Genomic DNA, 25517 nt, shown 5'->3' on the forward strand with positions numbered 1-25517 from the left:
GAAAGGGCTACATTTCAGTTGTCTTGCTTTATGTATGGTGAGTACTTTGAATATATAGCTTCACTCATCTCTCATACCCTACCTATAATCGCATCCCTCATGAACTATTCAAACTTCAGTCACTTTAACAAATTTACGAGTAACTTCTGCTGCTTTGATTCACCTTGACACTCCTCTGCAACAGGAAGAAACTTAATCTCAGAGATGAAGTTGAAGAGGTCCATTGCAAGCAAGGACAGGACTTTTGAATACAACTAGAAACTTTTCAATGTGCAAGCATTTCATTATTTTCTTTTAACTTTCTTAACTTTCACGTGTAACAAATACAGTGCAATGTTGAAAAGCTGCTCAGAAAGCTCACAGTCAGTAATGTTTCAGTTTGCAGACTGGATTGTGCCTCTCCCAAATATTCGTGGTAACAGACACTCTAGCTCTGATGTTACTGAATATTTTCAGTGCCTGAACTGCTGCACCATGACACGCCTAAAGGTACAGGGCAGATTTTTTCCTCAGGAATACATTATTTTACTCTGGAACGTCTTCTGTATTCTATTGTATTCCTTCAGAAAGCATCATTGCTGTTTTGTACATAGTCACACAGAACTCAAAGTGGCATCACATTAGACTTGACCATGATAATTCACAACTTCCTTCCTTCAGTGAAAACAAATCTACCCAGAGATGTTACAAAAAAAGGGATGAGAAGCCAGGGCTAGATTCTTCTCCCACTCACCTTCAATGAGAATGGGTTTCAGAACCACATGGCAGTACCCCTCATTTTTAGCGGACAGGAGATCAGGGGACATCTTCACTCCTCCCTCCCAGCCCCTCCTTTCTCCTGCCAGAAAGCAGGAGAAGCAAGAACAGTGAAACTACATGGATATATTTCCTTTCCTCCCCAGTAATTCTGAGAATTCAGATGGTAGAGTTGCATAAGTACAAGAGCAAGTCCCTTGTCAGGGCCACCAGGAGCTTGCCTACTGAACTCATTCAAGCACAATCACAAGATGCTTCAGGCAGGTCTGAATAACATTCCTTAGCTCATAGACCTCAATCTACCATTAACCTTTAGCAGGAGGTGCTTACTACTTGCCCATAAGATGGGAGCAAAAAAAGATAAGAAAGCATTTAGACTACTGTCTTTCACAGGTACTGTTTTGCACCATGAAGTGCCTGGAACAAATGTGAGGTAAACAGGAAAGCCCGGTGATGCCTTAATCAAGAAAATCTTAAAGCGAAGAAACTAAAATAACAGTTGGTAGATTATATCAACACTTAGTAACCATCATTGCAAGCCAAACCAAGACCTTTTACGCTAATCTCAAAAATAACAGCTTTTATACATAGTCTTTTTTTTTTTTTCTTTTAGGCTGTAACAGTGGACAACAATTTTCCATTTCTGACTTACTTTCTGCATTTTGATGCAGAAAGGGCTGAATTTAAAAAGAAACAACTACTCAGTTTCTGGAACATAAAGAGCAGCTATGTAAAACAGACAGAAAAGGATAGGTATGCACAAGTGAAGGCTTTTTATATTCTTACCTCATCGCTTTCATCTACTTCAATACCACCATCTTTGTCGTCATCCATTTGCTTATGTATCATGCGGAGAGCTTCTAGGCTGAATCGGTCCTCCTCAGTAAAGCACGGTGGGCTGAGAGAACTGCAGGGATCTAAAGGGGGGAAAACAAATCAGAACAGAAATATCAGCTACTGTCACTCTAGAATACAAAAGTCCCAAAGCATAACACAGAACTTAAGATTTGTTTGATTTGAGGCACATAGCCTCCAGTTCATAGATGACAAATTTAGCCATAAAAGAAGAATTCTTACAAAAAAGTGAAAGCACACCCTCTTTTCATGCAGTAAGAAAGCTCTCAGAAGACACTGGTATAGTTTGACTCCTGCAATTCTGCCCTCACTCCCCCCACCCTATAACTACAATCTCCACCTCTTCTCCTATCTGTCAACCACCTCGCATGATACATCATTGCAACAGCAAATAAAGTCACTGTTGTTTCCAACCTCCTTTCTGGAAGCCGGAGGAAAACAGAAAGCAGATGAGGATGATAAAAACAATAGATTATAATGCCCTGCAATCACAGCTTCGTAAGCAGATAAAGGAACGATACCCACAGCACAGTAGTACCTTAGGCAGTACTACTGAACACAAAATACTCAAGAAGGACTGCAAGAGAAGAAAGCACACCGCAAAGAAAATTCAGCTGACAAGAATATATGATACCCCAACAGCCCTGAATGCTCTGATAAAAAACAGCAGTCACCACAGAGCGGGAACCCAGGTCACAAATAGCACGTGTTCAACCATATTTGTTACTGAAGGCTCATGATTTGTGCCCATTTGATGGCTCTGCTTCCCCCGTGTCAGGATTTGGTATACCATTTTTCTTTCCTTGCCACAATACACATGCCAAATGCTGCTAAATTCTATAATGCACAATGATCAACCCATCATCAAAGACTTGCCTTTCACAGACCTTTGCATCAACTAGTAGCTAACTTTCATTTGTTCTGATGCATCCAAACCCTTCAAAGAATAGGAGGTGGAAAAGGATACAGAAATCATTTTTTCTAAGTTCATTACTGAGATGATTTCCCAACATAATAATCATTATAAAAATACACTATTCCCATAAACTACAATTAGGTACACTCAGCTTCAGTCATATCATTAAAAATATAGTTTGAGGAGGCACGATTATTTTTTTCTTCTTCTAGTCTATCAAGAGACTGAGCTTTCTTGCTACTACTGAAGTTATTAAAGGCTCATTTGCACAAGTAATGAAAAAGAAACATACAGAAATTGATAGGATTGAGTTTGCACAGAAAAATTTATTGCTTTAGTATTCCATACTAATTGAATTGGCATGATTCTGCTTTTCTGACTTCAGTTGATTATTTTTTTTAATTTATAACAATAAGAGATGCTGACACAACTCCACTTGCTACAAAGCAGAAGTATAATAAAGCTGGCAACCAAGTCACAGCTGGGATCTCGGACATTAACAGGACTGATCCCTACAGACAGATGTGAGTCAATGCACTCTTACTTTCTATATCAGTTTTATTACACAGAAGTTAACAGTTCCATCTGTGTCCACATATCAATCAAAAACCACAACGACACAGTCACAGAGATGGAAATGTTATCTGTTTCACAACTACTTCATATAACTCAGAAAGACAAATTACTAAATACTAAACCAGGCCTATCACAAACAGTTTTCAGCTGTGGAATGCAATCAGAAGACCTTGAAATAAACTGAAGCTCTTCTAAGGTTGTAGGGTTTTGTTTTAACATTAGAAAAATCAGTTATTTATCCATCTTTGTTTCATTAGAAAATGTTTAATTTGCATATTAGATGGCATTTACATTTTTATCTTGCAATGAGAAATTTACGATCGCTGGGGGATTTAAGGACTTATCGCTGGAATACAGTGGCTGGTGTAGAAAGGCTTCCTTTGCAATAGTAATGAATTACCACACCATTCTGCTAATTATTGAATTCCAGTAGCCAAGGAGTATGGCACTACTTAAAAACAGTAATATATCGGAATCATAACGTATTTGTACTGCAAGATTACATACACTTTAAGTTAGAAGAAAGCCCAATTGTTAGAACATAAACTGGTCCCTCCAACACACCCAACTTGTTTAATTTGTATTTAGTCCTACTCTTACATAGTGGAATACATCAGATAAATGGAGTTCACAGTTTGCAAGCACCCACTCAAATGCTTTTCCATTTTGTTCAGCTGAAAGGCCCGCTTTTCAAGTCACAACTTTTCCTCGGGCTACGCTTTCTCAACATTGAGGTTGATCAGTTTCTTAATCTTAATGAGTACTTATAAATATGTGTTAGAATAGAGTGGTTCAGTTGGAAGGGACCCCCAAAGGTTGAATCCACCTGCCTGACAACTTCAGGGTTAACCCAAAGTTAAAGCATATTAACGAGATGGCATTCTGCAAATGCCTCTTGACCACCAAGGGGCATGGGACAACAGGCACCTCTCTAGGAAGGCTGTTCACGTGTTTGACCACCCTCGCGGGAAATAAATTTTTCCTGAAGTCCAGCCTGAACCTCCCCAAGCCTTTTTTGGTTATTTAAACATGAAAGCACTTGAAAGAGCTATAGCTCTTCTTAAAAGAAGTAAATAGGCTACTTATGGTTCAAATGCCCCATGCCCTGGCCCCAGAAACACTTGATCTCTCTCGAAGAACAGACTGAGTTCCAGTTTGCTGCTTTTTGGACTGAGAAACATCCAGCAGGACATCTTGACTGCAATAAAAATTAATCCACTCTAAACAGAATCCAGATTTACTCCAACCTAATTTTCATGCAGTGAAGTTAAAAAATAACGTTCCCAGACTGACAACACTTGGTCATCCCTTTCTTCACAGAACAATTTAAAAAAAAAAATTAGAAAGCCACAACCTACAGAATAAGTGGAAAGCATTTCACAGGAATACCTACAGACCCCTACCAAATCCAAAAAACAACTGATAGAAACGTGATCATTTGTAACTCTGCAGAAGGTTTTAAAACATTGCATTTTGCCTCATTTGCAAGGCAGGAACAATTTAAATTAATACTAGATGAAGTACTATTAAAGACTTCTCAAATGTCCAGTCCGTTAGAATAAGTCAAGGGGGAAACATCTTAATATACAGCAACTACCATCATCAAAAGCCTAATACTCAGCAACAAGTAACACTTGATAATTCTTGGCAATTCATATCTCACTTTGAATCCACGCTGCCAAAGGTGTCTGGGATTCAAAACCTTTTATTATACTTTAAGGACAAAGCTAACTTTTAGGCCTGGACCACGATGTCTGCCCTGGTCTGGTGTGTTGTCATACATAAATAAGCACGGTCCAAAATTGTCGTCACCGAAAAGAATAGAGGTGATATCATTCACTAAGTGAACCTGATGATTTCAGATTTGGTGCTTCCTTTAACAAGCATCACTGAGAAATGAGCAAAGCAAACCAAAGTAAAAGATGTTCAGCTGAGGCTGGCAATAGCACAGCACACATACCATGTGCCTACAAGCACACCATGCTGTCAGGACATGCAGGAGTTACACAGCATCTCTTCGGGCATTGGTCAGAAGTGAGGAGATTTCACACCTTAGGGTCATGATAACGAGGGAAATTTGTCACTGAAATATTAAATGTGAAATTTATGGCTCAAACTTGGTGGAGGCTTTGGAAGGAAGCCTTCCTCCTGCCTTGAGCAGGTCAGGAACCGCCTCCTAGCTCTGAGAGCAGGAGAAAGCATCTGTGCCTGGCCAGAGAGCTGCTCAAAGCCATGATTACTGACCCTTCTTGTAGGAGATGATGATAATGAACTGAGTTCAGAGTTATCCAGTATAGTACACAGGAAGCTGATTGTTTTGAACACAAATAAGGGGAAAGTAACACTTGGCTTCCCCCCGCCTTTCATTTTAAAAGGGAGCTAAAATAAGGCAAGGCTACAAGAAAAAGTCCAGTTAGAAGTTCTCCTGAACTGTGGGATCACAGCTTTTTCATCCCACTTCCTGACGGTAACAGGATGTTAAGCTTGCAGAGCGACACTGTCAACACAAGCCAGTAAGGAAAATTAATTACCCGTATCTTCAAGCATTCATGTCAGCAAAGCCCTTGACATTTATTTTAGGAATGCACGTGGCTCCAAAGCAGGAGGGTATATGATCATCGCACAGGCTTATCTATCCTGCATTTGCTTTTCCTTAAAGTGTTGGGAACATAGCAGATCTCAGAATGAAAAGGCCCGACAGTCCCACAAATAGATAACCCTGCAGTTATTTACCCCCCTTTTGCATACAGACATTGGTGCGTAAGTGCTGCAACTGTGCCTAAGTGTGACAGAGGGACTCCTGCCAGGTGCCTGCAGCTCCCAGCTAGTCTTCAAAGCATCCCCAAGGCTTTCAGTGCCTTGAGAAGCTTTTTTTTTTGTTAAAGAATACAAGAACACGCAAAACCTTCAAGATTTTCCAAAGTACCTGGAATCAGGTTCCCAATTGGTTTGCTGAAAGGAACTTGACTGTTGGGATTTGCTTGGAGAGATGGGCAACTACACATCACTTCTGTTGAGCACTCACCAAGAGGAAGAGCTGACAAGCAGTAGTTCCATGGAAGCCTATGATGTTTCCGTGACTGTCCTTTTCCTGACAAACTCAGGAGTGTGCCACGTTCTGCTAGTTTTATGATTCCTCACTCCTAAGAAGCCATCTGGAATAAAGGGAAACCTCACAGGCAAGCACTATACTGAAGCATCAGCTTCTTAAGCACATACTCTGAGCTTAAAATAACTATGTTTCAGCAAGCCTTGACGACAGAAGTAGGATTTCTTTGCAGTTTCCAGAGCCAAAGCAGGTGACCACAAGATCCCCTCCTGCCTCCCCCCACCACCAAATGCATCTTCATCTCACTAGGATTTCCTACTCCTTACAGCTACATTTCTTTTGTGTTTTAGTTTTACACCCTTCTTTAATATACTACAGTTTCTCCATCAGTTCAAAATTATTTAAGACAAAAAAAACTGTAAGAGAATGATGATTTTTAAAGACATGAGTACAACTCTGAACGATACAGTGGGGATTATTTGAATTACTGGAAAGCAAGTGTTTTCAGAAATTTCACCAGATGTTCAAAACGCCTATTCACAATAAAAGCAACAAACATGTAGCTTTTATCTTAAACGCTTACATAAGGTGTCATTAAAATCTTCAAATGCTTGAAGAGAGATCCTCAGTGAGCCTCATTTAATCTTTCAATTAACAACTCCCAAAGCAAATCACTCCTACTCTTAATAATTAAACTCCTCCATATGGCAAGTAGGCTGAGCAGGATAACAGTTAACTTGACAATGTCATTTGTGACATTTATTTAAATGATGAGAGAGAAAAAAGTTCATCACTGCAGCACATCTTTCTACTAAAAAAGATGTTAAAGCAACAGACAAAATTTTGACAAAAAGGGCAGAACACACTTATCTTCTAATCAAAACACTCATGTTACTTAAATGAGCTTCTTGAAAAGGAACATACAATAATACTAATGACAGCAGGGAAAGGGGAAGGGGTGTAATGCAAAAGGAGAGGACACAACAATGTCCTGTTGTCTCTGAATTAAAGATATGCAAAGCTTCACACTAGGCTTTTCAGCCACTGTATATTAGAAATCAGGTAATTTCTGAAAGGATGCTTACAAACTCGTACAATAGCCAATAAGACTCAACAATGAAACTCTTGACTGCAAAACCTGGTACCTGAAAGACTTGTTTCTGAGTACATATAAAGTTTAGTGATTAGTAACACTCCACTGAGGGGAAAAAAACTAAGCTATTTGCAGTTCAGCTCCATAAAAACTGCCACAGTTCTTAAAAATCCACTAAATATCCCTCCCATAAACACTTAAAACAACCTTAAAATAAATCAATACCCCTTCAATGTGTATGTAAGTGATGCTTAAGTGCAAGTTTCAAACCTGTTTAACTATTGAGAAGTGCCCATTTATTCTGTTTATCTTCAGTATATGCAAATTGATTATATCTACACATACACTTGATGAAGCAAGAAAGACTTTTTCCCAAAATCGCCATCAATTTCTCTCTGCTTTCACCACACCCACAAAAAAGCTCTTTAACTGTGAATTTAAATTTCTTTTTTTATATACAAGAAAACAGTGAAGTAACAGTACATTATTTAAAGCAGAAATTCAATCAGATAATGCCACTAGCAAACCCAAGTGTTAAGGCAGGTTTCGATTGGCACTTCTCTAATCTTTGTCAGATAAAAAGCTGTGAAAAACAACAGCAGATATGATTAACTTTCTGATCACCTATTAAGACATTCAAAGCATCTCACATAATTTAAGAACTTTTCAGCACCAACTGAAAAGACATGAAAGGAATTCTCTAGAGAATTAAATTTGATGTCAAATCTAATTTTGCTTTAATTAAACAGAATTCAAAGCAAGCATCTTCCAACTAGCCCAAATCAGCAATGCTTGTTTGAAGAGGAAGTTACATAAAGGGTTTTGAATACATTAATCATTTCATGGATTACTCTGACAAAACAAGATATCAGTACAAACATTCAGATTGTTAGGAAGTTAATTAGCAAATTACAACTCTTCTCTATGTCTAGACAAAAGTCAAGATGATGGATTCACGCCTCCATCTCCTTTGCACAACCCCTCTGAGCCCGTGTCAGTCTGAAGGGGGGAAGCTGAACAATGTGTATAAAATGGTTAAAGACAGCTGACTTAGAAGAGAAACTCTGGCCAACCTAACAAAGCAGTATGAGAGCTAACTGGGGGATGGAGATGTTATCTTATGCCACCCATTGAAAATTCCCCATTTTCCCCTCTTACCAACCTTACCTATAAGGTATCAACACTTACTGTGAAAACCTGTAAGAACAGTAAAAAAGATGTCTGATATCTCCTCTTAGCAATACAAAACGTCTCACTTTACTACTCTTTATCACAAGACCGAGAAGGGAAATATTTAATTCAGTTTACATTGAAATTTTCATTCATGTATCTTGATTTTGTCATGAAAATTACTTAATATACCCATAAAAAAGTGTATGATATACTCCTCACACATTATAGTAATCTCTGACATCTGAAGTTAGAATAGCTCCAAGAAAAAACATTCACATAGATGAAGGTATAATGTACATAGGTTATCTTTTAACCTAAAAGAAAAACCTCAACTCAGACAAAATGAACAAAACCGTTGCTCTTTTTGCCTTATATTCCATACCTCTTAGAAGCTACAGCTATCATAGAACCAGGACTGTGAATCTACTTTTTGTCAACAGAACATCAATTGAGCTGATTAAACAAACTATAGGTGCATATTCATATAAATTAAGTGACTGTCAGGGCACAACACATCTAAGCATATACCAGACAGCTAAGCTTTCTACATATTCTAGGTCTAACTAGTCATTTTCTCCTGTTGTAACTTTCTACCTTTTCCAACAGCAGGAAGCTAGAAAAGATGCGGTATATCCCTGATCATCTACCTGAACCCACATAGCTTGTCAACTCAGAAGAAAGATAAGCAGCACAGCATTTAAGCCGCTTTCTTTGGTCAGGAAATCAGATTTAAAGATGATTAAAGATGACCCATAAATGCTTAACTACTGTTATTTGTAATTTCTGCAGCAAACTTCCTAGTAACTACTTCCTAGATAAAAGCTCATCTTCTGGCTTAGAATTCCATACTTACTAACACCTCTGCTATGCATTAATCTCATACCCAGGTCTTCTGGTGAAAACGTACAGAAGATGTGTACCGATTTCCATTCACATATAGTTCACAAGCTAGGCAGAGCATGAGCCACTGAACCTCTCTCCCGAGGAGAGTGATTTGCAGAACAGAACAACCTCACGGCTCTAGCGTGGCTGACAACTGAAATGTTCAAATTTTTTCCATGTTGGAATTGTAGTTTAAAAACTTCTTATAATGAAAATGAGGGAGCAAAAGCACTTCAGAAAGGATTCCCACCTTAAACATTTTTGAAAGAAAAGTTTAGTAAGAGACATAAGTTTTATAAGTGTGGTTTTAAGATTTAAAAGTATATCTTTTAAGACCTAAATCATTACACTTTCAGGCAATTATAATAGAGCATGTGAAAGCTACATGTTAGAGAAGTTTTAAGGTCATGAGCTACTTTCATATAAACTACATCTTTACACTTAGACATTTAACTACACTAGTTTTGCTGATATTTGTTTTCACATGTGATTCATATCATATCCTATATCCATGAATCAGACAAGTAAGCATGACATTGCTGACATTACTCAATCTCACGTCAAGTCTTTTACACCATCCGATCCAGTACGTATATTATTAACTGTTCTTACGAAGGAATCAAATTTAATCCTCTATGAGCACCATCTGTAGCATCATCAGCTCCCTTAGAGTTCCTGTAACAACATGTTGTCAGAATGTATTTATACTTTAAAAGAGCATATCAGAATTATACAACTGAAACCTAAATTTAAAAAATTGTAACATTATACTTACAATACAGTGTGCCCTTAGCATCAAGGCATGTTTTTTTTATTACGCACAATCTGTTAGGATTCTTGCATTTGAGCATTAAATCTGTCAGCCTGTGCAGTGTCTATGCTTTTAGAAATACAAACGTGCTGACTGCAGAGATTCATTTTATTTAACTGATAAGACCATAATTAAACCTTTCCTTTCAGCACCATTCAACACATAAGTAATTGAGCAAGTACAAATATCATAGTTTCTTTAAATAGTCGCATTAGCTTATGTGAAGATTTAGTGGTGCAGATTGCTGGCTAGTAGAGGACTATCCTACTTCCAGAAGCTTACATGAACTGCCCCGCAGTTAGCACTCACATCCAGATTGCACAACTGGCAGTTTTGCTCCTAACTAATATGCTGCTAAATATTTTTCTCATGACAAATTTTGCCAAGTGTTAAACTGGGCTGACAAACCTACTGATGCTGTCCCAGTTCACCTTGGCTTATTTGATGCTGATAAGATCCAAACAGCCCTCTCCTTTCCACATTTTCTTTTTAAGTTTTCAGAATGTAAAAAAAAAAAAAAAAAGAGATTCACATATCTGTGTAACATACCACCATTATGCTACTGCTCAAACTTACCACAGATATTGATTTTGCAATTAAGTCAGAATAAACTCTAGATGCACATATCTCAGATTCTTCTTGGATGACAGGGTTTTAATAAATGTATTTTGGAGCCCATGGAAGTAATAGCAAAGGGTATTGAAGGGTATTGTCTTCCGACATCTACTCCCTTGGCTGTTAAAATGGGCATTAAAAAAGAATCCAGTTCTTACACAATGAGCATACACCAAACATCATGTGCCTAACATCATGCACTGCAGTCATGCAGAGGAGAAAAGGGGAAACTTGGTTCAATTAAAGACTCCAAAACTCAGAGTAAGTTCCATAACATCAGTTAGGATTAGCTCAAGCTGACAGTTAAATGGTGCATACTTGAAAACACACAGCTCTTCCCATCGCACACAGATATAATTTGTACACAAGCTTAAAGCGGTAGGCTTACACCTCCGGACAAATTTTGAGAAACTGTTCACAAAAGCAAAGCGTAAAGCTCCTGAGTACTCTACATTTGCCTGAGCACCGCACATTGCCAAACACTACTTGTGCAGCTTCAAATAACATCAGTTGCTCCCCAACAGCACGAACACATCCAGGATGCAAGGAAGAGCCAAGGCAATAATTTCACATATGCTCTGAGGCAGAACAAGCTGAAGTCTGGTGCCAAAAGGATTCCTAACTGTTCGTGCCCCCACCGTTTGTTCCTACCCCTGTACTATCCCCTTCCTTGTAACAACAGAAGCACATTTGTGCTGTCGTGCTGCAGAGGAAGGCTCAGGAAACTGATTCAGCCTGAATTGGTTCTCTATATTCCTGCACAAAGACTTGCGACAGCAGAGGAAGGGGGGCAGGAGGGCGAGCAGAACAGCACTTCACAGACAGCACTGCTTCTAAACCCTGGTCCTGTGGCGTCCTCTGAACCTGGCCACCAATGCAGCAAGTGAGCAAAATAAACAAAAACGGAATTAATGCAGTGGAACAACATCTATGCTTCTACCTGAGTGGGGAACCGCAGCTCCAGATCTTAAATCCTTGCCCTCCCTACTGTGCCCTGGAAGACTTGTTGCAGCTGACAACTACCAAGCGGAGGAGACGTGGCATACGTAGTTAACTGCAAGCTGATGGCATGGCTGAGCTTTATAGCAATACAGAGGTCCACGTTGTGTTTAGTTTATGTAGCTCCATAAGTCAAGCTCCAGTTGTTTTGATTGCTTTCCAAAACCTAGGAGCCAGAATATGCAGTAAGATTTCAAAATGCAAGACCTGAACACACACAGGTCTCTCCCAAAGCCAACACAATGCAACACCTGGCTACACAAAGCCAAGTGGGCGTGTGTTTTTGTTCTCATCATCTCTGTTTGGTTGTGATACCAATATTAAGTTTTTTTTGTTTGTTTGTTTTTTTAAGTTTTCTGAAGAGAAGAAACAGGCAGATATTTACAAAGATCTCAAGGGAAAGCACAAGAAAGTGTGCTTTTTTAAAGTGTGTTTTTTCTTTACATTTAACACTGTGGCAACTGAGGCTACAACCATCTGCAAAAGATTATTAGTATAAAATACAATTTAATGTCTTTGGTTACTTTCAGAGATACATCCATATTTCTTAAGTCCTCACTTGTGATTGCCTTTGTTCCTGACTTGCAGTGGTGAAAAAAAATCAAGATGAAACAAAGGACAGTAAGCTTTTTCCAGATAATAACTATTCTTACAAGAGTAATTACAGGTGCTTCATGACAACCATAAGTAAAGCTTACTAAAATTTTAAGAGTCTTAAAAGAGACTTTAAACACTAATAGTCATTTGCATCTGTCAGATTTGAAAAGACTGAAGCATGACAAACGACATACTAGATTTTTTTTCCTCAACTCTGCTGGACACATACTGGAATTGGATCCCCTGTGCACTGCATTACCAATGCTTCTGCTGCTCCTTGCTCCCTGCAATACACAGAAGTACAAAAACAGGCCCAGAGCCAAACAAATTCCAATAGAAGTGTTTCTGCTACATTAACTTTTTTATAAAAATATACCAAATATCAAAAAGTACAGGTGGTCCAACATTTCCAATTATCAAAAAGGAAAACTTCTGGAAGATAGAAAGCAACCTGACTTTCATTAAACATAAGCAAAAGCAAGCCAGAGACATGAAAGATGAATTCTAATTCGGTATGTTCAATTAGGTCCCATTTTCAAAAGCCCTAGGAAATGAATTTCACACAAGGCCTTCTGTCTCCCACAGAAACAGAAATATAACACAAATAGAACATATAAAAACACTAAATTAAGATCGTTTTAAAAATGTTGGAGCTTGTCTTGTTTCATCGGGTGTCCTATTGCTGTTATACAGCCTCCATAGATAATAAAACACATCTGAAGTTCATCATTAACATCTCAAATAGATGCATGTTTTGTAACACCTTGTAGTTTCTCTCAGGTTTAATCAAATACAAGGGATTTTACCTCATTTTCGAGATCTATTCTGATGCCTTAAATGCAACACCTGCCAAAGCTGACACCTGAAAACCAACTACTCCACTTCAGTCACATGTAACAACCAGTACAAATGTTTTCATCCTTTGTGTATTAGCACAATGATTCACATAATACAAGTCTTTGCTTTGAACCTGCTTTTGTCTGTAAAGACTTCAAAGCAGTGTTTATACTGTCATCTGCAGGAGGCAGGGAAGGACGACGTTTGTCAATTCTGCATTTCTGAATACAGAGCACAACCAACATATAGTAGATATCAGAAAATAGGTACAAAAAACATGCCTTTGTAGCTCTGGGTTATAGCAAGTTTCTCATTTATTTTATTAAAATGCAAGGAAACAGTATCTGCTTTTCATTAAGTCTCATTTCTTTACTAATACTTAAATTAGCACATATTAACACATGAAGGAGTTGCCAGTTAACATGAAAATAATAAAAAAACTACCAACATTTAAACTGTTTACTGAAGTTCTCTCCACACAAGTGAAGTTGTACTACCAATACCAAACCAAAGTTAGGTTCCCTCCTCAGTTACCTTTATCAAGAAATTAATAAAAAGTTTTCAAACTGGGAGGATACGCTCAGAAAAAAAATCTGCAGGTATTCTGCAATACACAAAGCAGAAGTCCTAGACGTGCTGGAGACAGACCGAAGAACGGCAACATTTGCCTATGTAGCAGAGATGGGGTTATCACAAGAGAAGTGAACCTGCGTTTAAAAGCACAACTTTCATTTCTTGCTTTGAAGTGGCAGCATCACAAATTTAAAGCTTGCCATATCCTAAGCAAACAACTACCTAACAGAATTTTCTCACTTCCAATACCTATGTTACAAACAGCCTACATCAGACTACAGCAGTGGCCTACTACCCTACTAGCTTAGTGATCATCATGTAACTTCAATTTCTGCCCTTTTTTTTTTTTTAATTTTGCTTAACCAAAAACTTATGATCTATTTAAGGCCGAAAGCATCAACGCATTAAAAGAATCTTCCACCTAGGCATCTCAATTAAAACAATTCATCTTTTAAATAACTCTACACATTTACTTCTCTGAGCTACTAATTCCATCTCTTGTGCAAAATAATATTCAAGAAACAGTTTGAAGCCATTCTGATGTTTTGAGTGCTAAACTTTCCATCGCTCTTTTTTCTCACTGAGTAAAGTTATCCGATTTTCTGCTTACACATCACCTTAAATTCAGCTGAAACAACCTTTCTACATATTGATTTCATCTGGTCTCTCCCCGCACCTTACTGGTTTATTACATTATTCATATCCAGTCGTCTAGGTTGTCTCAAGAATGTACATTCTGAAGTACTTGGACTAAAGTTGGGTATCCTCTACACAAAAAGATTTAGCAATAAGCCAAATGACATTCTAATATTTCCAAGTAACCCCCTGTTGTTGGTGTCCTTTAACTAAAATATTGCATTGTTTGACTATGTATACACATGAACGCAAACTTGCATGATGCAGCTAGTTACAGCCTTTTTTTTTTTGATTCATTTTTAATCAAAAGTTATAATAATGTGTGGTAATACTGATTTTCCAAATCTTGTGTTTAATGAACTTCAACCTTATTAGGCTTAAGAAAACAAAGTTTCAATCCTACATAAATTCAAGGAGGCCACTTATTTTCAGGAAACTAGGCTTGCTCAGTCTTCTGAAAAGGCAGCTAAGGTGATCTAACAGTCACCTGCAACCACTTCACAGCAGATGGCAAAGCCTCTTCAGCACTGGCAGACCATGAAACATGGACCAACAGTCAAACTATGCATTGGGAAGATCAGGTTGGACATCAGGAAAAGCTTCTCCCCACCCCTGAAGGCCACGGCAGCACTACAACAGGCTATCCAGAAGATTTAGAAACTCCATTCTTGAAGACTTTCATGAATTAGCCAGAGAGCTATGGATGACCTGCTGTTGTCGGGTCAGGGTGACATTCTGGCTCAGAGCACAAGTCTGAATTCCAGTGCTCCCTTCCAACCAGCATCTGTCATCTCCTTTGAAAGGCAGATTCTAGAAGGACTAGTGAGAGGACTAGATGGAATGGCATCAAATCATGCTAGGGGAGATTTAGATTGGAAACCAGGAGACATTTCTTCTCAGAAAGAGCAGTCAGGCATTGGGACGGGTTGCCCAGGGAAGCAGTGAAGTCACTGTCTCTGGGGTCATTCAAGGAAAAGGTTGGACATGGTGCTTAGGGACATGGTTTAGTGGGTGACATTGGTGGTAGGGGGATGGTTGGACCATTTAGTGGATGGCATTGGTAGTAGGGAGATGGTTGGACCAGATGATCTTGGAGGTCTTTTCCAACCTCTGTGATTCTATGAGTCTGTGATTCTATGACTGCCCCCAAAATGGACGGCTCCACTTCACAAATATAAATAAAGGTGTAACAGCAGTAGTCATTCTTATTTTTGAAGTGTTAGTTGTATCTTTCTCTCTATGTGTTCTTAGGACACTCCTAAGAAGCACGCTGTTATAAAGAAGTTGTTGATCCACCGCATTTACAACATGAAATATTAAGTAGATACCTAATGATTACAGACAGGAAAAGAACAAGGCATGCCTGTGAAGAAATTGTTGCAAAATCCTGAACAAATCCCAAACCAGACCTTACAGCGTTGACATTTGTGCACGGGTTTTACGGCCTTTAAGCATGCGTGTGTATTCCTCATGCCTGGGCAAAGAATGTGTGTACTCATGCACACATACGAACTCTGCGTAGGAATGCCTTCACAACATCTGCAGGTCTTCACCATCACATCATTGCATCTAATGAAGAGAAATGAGTTTCAGCAGAACTTAAGACAGGCTAAAAAGACAATAATGAGAACAGGATGATAGAATTAGCATGCCTGTAAAAGCCCAGAGCTTGAGAACAGGGTAATAACCATTCAGAAGAAAGAATTCATCACAAATGAAGGCATGAGTAGGCATGTTCGCTCATTAATAGCTTTTTTTTTTTAAGGGAAAAGAAAAACAAAGTATATTGTATAACATTGATTTGCATCTTATAATTCCATAAACACTACCTTGTATGAGGAGACACTTTATGCACACATCCTTGTGAAAAGAAAGCTAAAATTCTACTTAGTCATGGCCATGTCTAGCTCCAAAGAAATGGGGGCATGTACTCTTAAAATGAAATTTCTATTGCAGAAGTCTACAGCCTACTGCCATGATTAAAAGCAAAAAGTTTCTGACACTAAGTTGTCTAAAGCTCCAATGGGATTCAGTGATATTTCGGTACCTGATATACAAGAAACATCACCTTTCCTTTCACCAACTGATCTAAGACTCTCTAGGCATGAAGACAAAAAAAAGGTTTAATGGCTTTGTTCACACAACACAGCAGTTTTTCACAACTCACACAACAGTTTTTAAGCTAAAGGCTTTGAGAAGGGTTAACTTCGTTGGCAGAAGTAGAAGGGAAGCAGAGGAAAAAAACAGGGTTGTTTCAAAATCCTATCGCTGTTTCTATAAGCAGAAAACGTAATTTATGAAAAAGCGTTACATAACTTACTGCACTAGAACTGCAATCTCGATCAAAAATAAGATTCAAGATGCTGTTAGCTAACTTGCAGCCAACAGAAGGAGGAGAGGAAAGAAGTGTGTGCAAACAGTAGAAAAAGAAATACAGTGAACTAAATTGTACTGATTTAGAGAAGTAACAAAAACAGGTTAAAACATTTAATATATTCATAGAAATAAGAATTTGTAACCTTAAGACTTCATAGTTTTTGATCAGAAAGGTTTAAAAACAATTGTAAATGAAATGCACTAAAGCAGAAAAACAACCAAAATTAAATAAATTGAAGGGAAGTTAAGGAGATCTGCAGAATTAATGCAACCAACACCCTGAAAAAAATACCCAAATCTATTCCCAAAAATTGAAAGAAGTTCCACCTCAACAGGATAAAGAGTGAGCTGAGAGCTCATTTGTAACTACCTGCAGCAGCAGCACCTTAGAGAGGAAGCCAATTCAGGGTTTATGATAAGAATTAATTCCAACCATTTCTGAACAGCATCAGCTGTTCCATGCAACTGCACAAGCTGTGAGCTTGAGCATTATTTATTGGAAGGTGGGCTTTAATGCACTTAAAACCTTTTCTCTAAGGCTTGCCAGGAATAGCTTACGTAGTAAAGAGAATAAAGCTATTAACATTTTTAAGTAACAGTATTTAATCAGTCTCAAACAGCAAGCTGACAAAAAATAACGTATCAAACATTAAAGTTAACTGAATTTATTAACGTGAACTGGAAGGTTCGTTGTTTGTTTGTTTTTAATCTACAGATTTTGAGAATACCAAAGTGAATAGATTATGTAAGTTACGGTACAGCTGAATCTCTGCATTGCATAAAGGATTATTTGTTCATTTTTTAAAACAGCAAGTACTTCCACCCAAGTTTTAATAAAAAAATTAAACACTTGAGTTCTTTAAATTCCCTTGTTTCATATGAGATCACACGGGCTATTGGTTTACTGATCCCTTACAAAGGATCATCTGTTTTAGTAAAACCCAATTAAAAAGAATTCTTTGAGCTTGCCAATTAAAATAATACACTACTATTTTGAAGTTACAGACATGACTGCAAGACTACAATACCAAAGTAAAAATTAAGTACCTATTATTTCAAGTACAGAATGTCAAAAAGTTGCAGCAATTAAACTACAAAATATTTGATATCAGGAAAGTTCAGACCTATGTTCAATCTTTCAAACAATGACAATTCTACAAGCATCAGTAAAGACCAAGAAATCTACACTGTTCAAAATCCCTCTCACCAACACTTAAGTGTGCCTTTCCATATAAGAGGTCAAACGAATGGAACAAAATCACAAATTCAGACCACTAAGTTGACAAAAGACCCAGCTCCAGAGCATACATCGTCCCCATACTTTTAGTCTAAAAGCATGCATCCCGTTTTTTCTAAAAACAAGTAAAAATTTGTGCCCACCCTGTAATATGCAACTCTATATCTACTTTTTAATAAAAAAATCCTTGAAGGAATGCAAGCACAGTGTTTTCTTACTTTCTACCTGCAGCCTAATTTGAAATGACTTGCAAAAGTGATAGCAAGAGTGTGGACTGTCATAAAAAAGATGATATTTTTATACACTTAAACACCCACTAGCACTCTTTGGATTAGATGGCCATTTGTCAGAATTGTTCATTTTTATGTATGCACAAAAGTCAGTACACTCACAAGGGAAAATAACCATGTACGTAACTGCTAAATAAAAGATATGCTAGGCAACAAAAAGCCAGCAACTAGATAAAATTAAAACAAAGACAAGCAGGATCTTAGCTAGTTTTTCCACAGGGACATCTTGACACAAACGTCTCTTGAAGGCTTACCTTTTCTCTAATACTTTTCTTTAATCCCACAGGTATTGCTACATGCCACATGAATACGTGTGGTTTTTTCAAATCCCACAGGTATTGCTACATGCCACGTGAATCCATGCCAGCTTCGCGTACCAGTAGCCAAGCACATGCCCATTGACCTACTTAAGAAACCACCTGCTGCAGCACAGTCAAAACAGAGACAGGTGAAGAATTCAAGAACAGTTTTCAACCTCGTCCAAATTAAGCCCGATGACAATATAGAGACAGCAGGCCAGCGCAAGACTTTCGTGTTGTGTTTTCCTTAGAAATACTGCCCGGGTCCAGAATTTGTTCAGTCAGCCCAAACCTCATGGTACCACCAAAGCTCTGCTGGCACATCACAGGTGCACTTGGCTCGGCCAGCAGTTTCTGTAGAGCAGCTATGAACTGGCTTACAAAAAAAAAAAAAAAAGCTTCTCATCAGCTCCTTTTCTTCCCCAGTCAAAGCTCCATTGCCCAAGCACGTCGCATGAGCACGAGGTGGAAGAACAAACCTCAGCCTCCGCCATGCCATTAACCAGCCAGGACAATAGAAAACTGATGTAGGAAATCAGTATCAAGATTTTCTGTATGGATGCAAACATTTAAGTCTGCTTGCATATGCCTCAGGCAGGACTTGCAAAGCAAACAGTCGCTTTTAGCACATCACTGAGCAGTCTATGGCTAGAACCACCAGCCTGTGGTTTTGCGTGCTCAGTTCACAGCCAGGAAGCAGCATTATTGGAACAAGCTACAAAAATATCTAGTGCTCCAAACACTCAACTTGTTATCTAGCACAAAAACAAGTTTACAAGATGCTACGCACACTGCCAGATAGCTAGGGCTACCAACACATACTGTAGTGTGTAACAAGGCGACAGGAGAAACACATCGTGCTTATTCCTACTATAAACAGGCTTAATATTTAAAAATGAATAGAAAGCCAACTGTAACTTGTTACGTCCTACTTTCAATGCCATCGGTTCCTATAACAAATTAGATTGTGCCCCTTCTCCCTCCAACCTTCACACACACACATATTCCCTCCCTGCTTTGCTCATATTTTCCTCTTTCTTTTCCAGGTCTTCTCAATGCCACCTCTCCCAGTTCATTCCAAGTGTCACAGGGTTTTCATGCCAGTTTCTCAGTCTCCTTATCTGTGTAAGAAGTATTAAGATTCCCTGCCAGCTAGTTTTGATATGCTGGTACCAAATTCATCATCGTACTGTACTTAAAAACAAAAAAAAACCCACGTATGTCTCATATGGTGACCTATCAGATCTTAGTTGATTATAAAGACCTTCTAACTTCTGCCCCTCCTTCTAAAAATTCAGTTCCTCACATTATAAGATGTCTTTCCGCTGTATCCTTCCCACTGGCTGGCAATGGTAGAGTGACTCATTCTGGTTAGTTTCTCATTTTAACAACAGAATGAGAAATGTGTAACTAAACACTATTGATCAGGTGTTCTTTTTCACTGAACCAGACAAAGTAATTTTTGCACATGTGCATACATACACTTCTCCAAACAGCGTTAAGAACTAATTTTTAATTGGAAAAATTCTGAAATCTAATTGTTCAAATTGGACATTGCAGAAGAGAACAAAGGCAGTATCATTACACGGATGAGGACAATTTAATCCCAGTAATAACAAGCTACTCCGACCCAGCAAGGGAGCAACTCCGGAGTAACAGCACTGCCTGGAAATAGCAAAGATGAGACCCCTATCCAGAATGTCATCCTTCCGTAAACTTGCACAAAGCATACACTTATCTTAAAGATGCACTTGAATAGCGATGTTATTTACATGCAAGGGAAAACGAATCTTCTCAAATGCCACCAAAAGCAAATACAGACTTTGAGGTACAAACTTCTGTATTATACGTCTTTGTTAACACCACAACAGTGCTAAATTTTAAACATCTTCCTTCATTTGTAGCCTCTTCAGTGTCTTTTCATCTCAAGAGTTTAGCTTATTTAAGGTGAAGGAGAACAAAGATGGCCACAGAGCAATTGTGAGAACCCTTCATAAAATTTACTTGCATGCCTTTTTATTTTAATGTGACCTGCTAAATTTAATCGTGTCTTCTCTAAGCTTCAGTCAAAAATCTTACGGTCATAAATCCATAACTATTCGCTTCTCCCCTGCCACTTCAGGGCTTAAGCTTTAAGAAACTGTGATTTACAGGCAGGCTGGATTAACTAAAAAAGACAAGTCTTCCGGAGGTACAAAGATGACTGCCAGCCACTGTAAGGGAAGATCACCGTAAGTCAGCGTAAGCATGACAACAACGCTCATACAGGAGCGTCCTTATTCCATATGCAGAGAACATCAGGGCAGAAACACCTTCAGATGTCTTGCTGTGGTACTAAAGTAGTTCATCTGTTTAAGAAATTCCATGCGTGAACCAAAAAGCCCTGCCTTTCAAACTCAGAGCGTCGGCTGTTAGGACTGCCTGGTGCTGTGCAGATTCCCAGGTAAGGTTCAGACTCAGAGGTCTCAGCAAAGAACTCCCTCAAACAATAAAACTTGGGCCATTGTGCACCTCTTTTTCACCCGGGAACAGTGGTTGCGTTCTTCCATTCCATATTAGTATTTCTGCATAACGATGCTAGAAGGACTATTGTTAGAAGACAGACACCAGAAAATCTCAACATTTACGTTTAGCACACCTAGAGTTTTCCTCCACTGAGCTAGACCACAGTGTGGGAAAAAAGCCTGCAAGTGTCCCAGCTTCCCTTTGCTCGTTTCCCCGAAAAAGCAACAGAATTTCACTTTTTGCACGACGAAAGTTTATATGCTTTTTTTTTTAAAAAAAAAAAGGAGATCTTCCCTTCTACTAGGGAACAGAATCTAGAGAAGAAGTATGACACTAGAAGAAACAACGTTGCCCTAACCATATACAGAATAGTAGAAACTAATTAACTAGAATGTAATCAACTTTATCAAAGGCTTGTGCAAAAATATACACAAAATATGAAGTTATGCAGCACGTAAATAAAAAGGCCATTTCTTAGCAGGAGTTATTCCAAACACAGATGTTAGTGTTCATCGTTTGGTAGGTAAAACAATTTATTAGTAGAAATTAAGATTTTTTTCTCCTTTGTTTCAATTTGGATCCACAGTTGTGCTTGGCTGCACAGAGCCAATTGGTCCCTGACAGCATGTTCTCCAATTGTTTGCTTTTTTAACATAAAACATTTACCAAAGAAGGAAAAGCTACACTTCCCCTTAATATCTTCCTTGTAATCAGCCTACCAGAGTGCCTCTATTTTTGTCTTCCCTTATCAATACAATAAACGCTGCATAAATACATTCTAGGAGAAAACAGCTACATTCAGATCTGTCTGGGAAATGCTGCCTTTGCTCCTTAGGGGAAATCTAGCAATTTACCTGAAGTTTAATTCAACAGCCTATAAACTGGTACCCAATCCTTTTTGTAAGTTGTTGCACTCAGCAGAAGAGATGGTGTGACTTGTAAAACCAGACAAATGACAACTGTTCAGAGGCAGGTTATAAACATAGCAGAGAAATACTGAACAGCAGGTATAGAACCAATCTTTTCTACTTGAAGGGTTTCTCAGTTTATGCCCAAAACAAAGCTAAGGACTTCCTCTTTCCCCTCATCAACGCTGAGTAGCTACAAGTTCAATTGCAGAACCGATACCAAGCATAACAATCTTCTTCCTCCTGAATATTGCTGCTGATCAGGTACGTCAACAGCAAATCCCACCTACGATGCTTTCAGGAGGAATCCAAGCCAGAGCTGCAGAGAGGGAGAAGTGGAGGGGATGGCACGGAAGTTTAAAACAGACCATTGCTGATCTGCACAGTAAGTCACCTGAGGTAATTATACGCACTGGAATTTGTTTTAGCAGAAAATTTCTTACCAGAAAGATCGCTAATAGGTATTAAGTCAATTAAGTCATTTGCTTAATAAGCAGCTGTTAGGAGTTACTAAACAGAGCAATGCAGAGGTAATTATACCTCCCTTGCCCGGGTACGCTGCTTGGTTCTGCTCATCTCAAAATAGACTGAACCTAATTCCAAAGGAAAATAAGGGGGGAGATTTTCACATGCAAAGGGCTTACAAGCAATGTGAGAAAAAGCAGAGAAAATAAGCCAGACATTGAATTTATTTATGTTTTAACCAATTGATAGTATTTTGAAAAGTTACTAGTTTAAAAAAAGTTTGCCTTTACATGATGTGATGCTCAATTATTACACTGAGTTTACTGATAAACATCATGTTCAAGACACCAAGAACTCCTTCCAAAGCAAGGTCTATGTGATGGAACCATTTTTTTTTTTTTTAGATAATTAAAAACAAGCAGTCTGGAACAAGTCTTCACTAGGACATCAGGCAACCCATGAATGTTTTTTGTTAGGAAGAGTCTTCCTGAAGACCACGTGCTGCAACCACATGCTAAGACTTCTCTCCATATCCTCTTCTCAAGCCGCAGGTAGACAGTTAATTCAAGACTTCAGATAAGCTACTTCCCTGATTTTGTAAGATGACTATGTTCTTAAACAAGGTTTTAACCTTTTAATCCACTTCTGGATCAACAAGGGGGAGAAAAAAGCCCATGATGATATACCTAAAGATAATATTTATGGAAGAGTAAGTGTCAGTTGTTCCCTGTAAGAGCTGTCTGTGAAAAAAACACTACAATTCCAGTATTTCTAAACAACCCCATGTATTTCCATATTAAACCATAAGGAATATACATGTTTTTTCCTCTTAAAGAAGCAGACACCAATGTTCTAATAAAAGCCGATGCCACAGGAATTGAATCTTCTCCTATATCAGTGAGTGAAATTTTTTAGCAAAATGGTTCTGGGTAACAGGTGAGAGTGATAGATGGCCTGCAGAAATGCAAGTAACTTTACTCTTTTATAAAAAAAAAAATATTGCCTGAGATCACTTAACTCAAAAAACACTTCAGTGATCTGTAAAAATCTACAGTCACATACAAAGTTCAATTCCATTAATTCTTTTAAAAAGTTAGTAACAAGAACGTGACCCATGCATACAGTCCTTCTTGTTGGTTATCCAAGTCTTTAGCAGTGTACAAGTACCATCAGTAAGACTAGATTATTCACAGGAAAAGTGAAAAAACAACCTTGGGGTTTCTTGTAGGATAATTTCAGCAGTACTAATTTTCAAACAATCAGTGGTGAGTACACAGACTCAAATTCCACTAAGCCAGGGGTGGTGGTTTTTAGTAAACTGATTACTAAACCCGACCCTAATCAGTGAATTAGCTAACAACTTTCAGTCACAAGACATATGCAAAATATTCTGCCACGAGCAAAGAATAAACACTATACCATGCCAAGCACCCTCAAAGTAGAAAATTTCATAATCACCACATTTCTTATACAAATATGAACCACACAGTCATGAAACTATTAGCTTACTATTTCTGCTTTGCTTTATGCTTGCTTCTTAAACACTTAGGACAAAATGCTACATACTTACATGAAGGCACAAAGAAAATGAGAGGCAAGGAATAAACTGAAGCAGCATTTCCCAGCCTCGCCAACTCATTCGCTCCCGGGAGCTGTGCATGCAACCCTTTAAATGCTATACAAAAGCAGTCTGTCACCACGGCTATCCTAATGACTTGTATGTTCCAACACCACTAACACCACAGTATTTCTTCAGAAAGATTCAGAGTTTTCACCTTTCCAGCATCCACAATCCTCACCCCCCTCCCCTGATGTAGCTTTACCCTCACCCAGCCCACATTTCACTAGCAACTTCTATTTAGTCTCTCTAACCATGTTCTGCCATCATCGATCTTCTGATGAACATTCAGAAGGCCATGCTGAGAACCTCTCGTTATTCTTATTTTCCTCCAATTTTCTTATTTCATCTCCTCTTTCGACAATCTGGTTGGGCAATAGTGACAGCTGGTTGGCATATTAAACATTAAAGCCAAGCAGGTGCGTGGACAGAATGGAGGAATTAATTTTGAGTCACCTTCTGCTGAAAGCTGACTTCCTTACTTCGTATGGAACAGTTCACTTGCTATTTACTAGAATCACTATACACAAGTAGAGTCCTAGTTCAGAGGGGATGTTATCGCTATATCACATGCTAAATCCTTCTGCATATATTGTGTTAGACTGAATGCAAAACTATTCCTCACGTTAGACATAAAAGCTACTCCTCACATTAGGTGATGAGTCAACCATCAACTCTAAATGCAATAATAGAACAGAATAAAAGCACAAATTTTACAGGTGGTCATAAGTTGAGCAGAAATTACAAAAAGTCTAAGTAAATTCAGACAGTTACAAGGCCTCAACTAATCTAAATGGATTGGCATCATGTTTATTTAGAATACAAACTCCAGATTCCTCAAATATTCACTCTCACTTCATTCACCCCTTCACTGAATCAGCTTATAAACACCAAAAAATACAAAAGTAGATTTCTGTGCAGCTTTTGCTTTTCTTTTAAACACAATACTTCAAAAATTCCACTGGACACTCAACTGAGGCAAGTAACGAGTGTGAGCAGAAGTGAGGGTAATTGTGGACAGGCACCCAAAGCCAGAAGAAAAAAAAATAATTTGAAAATTACATGACAGAAGTCACCGTATACTAGACAAATTGCTGCTGTTAGTAAGTATATATTTGGAAGATTGCATCTGAGGAGTTAGCCTGCAGTTTTCTGGATGTCTTGATTACATGCGAAGCAAATCCAACTGTGTTCAAAGTACTTTACAAAATTTCAGCATAAATGCTGATTTATTACAATTTTCACTAGTCAAATAGAACAGCTATAAGTTCTCTGCAGGTTCCAACATTAGCCCAAGAAAAGCACAGTAACAGATATTCTGAAGAACTACTAAACGGTCCTCAAATACAAGACAACCGTAGCCTCCAAATGAGCTATAATCATCCCCAGCCATGCTTGAAGATTTCAGTTTTTCTCCAGCTCTCTGCTATCTCTCAGAGACTAATCTATGC

The 25517-nt window shown here is 38.4% G+C and overlaps 1 protein-coding gene across 4 annotated transcripts in view; it reads right to left on the minus strand.

The window, feature by feature from the left end:
• Positions 1-25517, minus strand: part of STIM2 (stromal interaction molecule 2) — a 63505-nt gene that overhangs the window by 25347 nt on the left and 12641 nt on the right. For all 4 annotated transcript variants that reach the window (XM_083833794.1, XM_083833795.1, XM_083833796.1 and 1 more), the window contains exon 2: positions 1543-1673. In XM_083833794.1, the coding sequence (XP_083689920.1) occupies positions 1543-1673 (131 nt within the window). The remainder of the gene's footprint in view (positions 1-1542; positions 1674-25517) is intronic.

This window comes from Anser anser (genome assembly GCF_964211835.1).
Source record: "Anser anser genome assembly, chromosome: 4".
NCBI lineage: Eukaryota > Metazoa > Chordata > Aves > Anseriformes > Anatidae > Anser > Anser anser.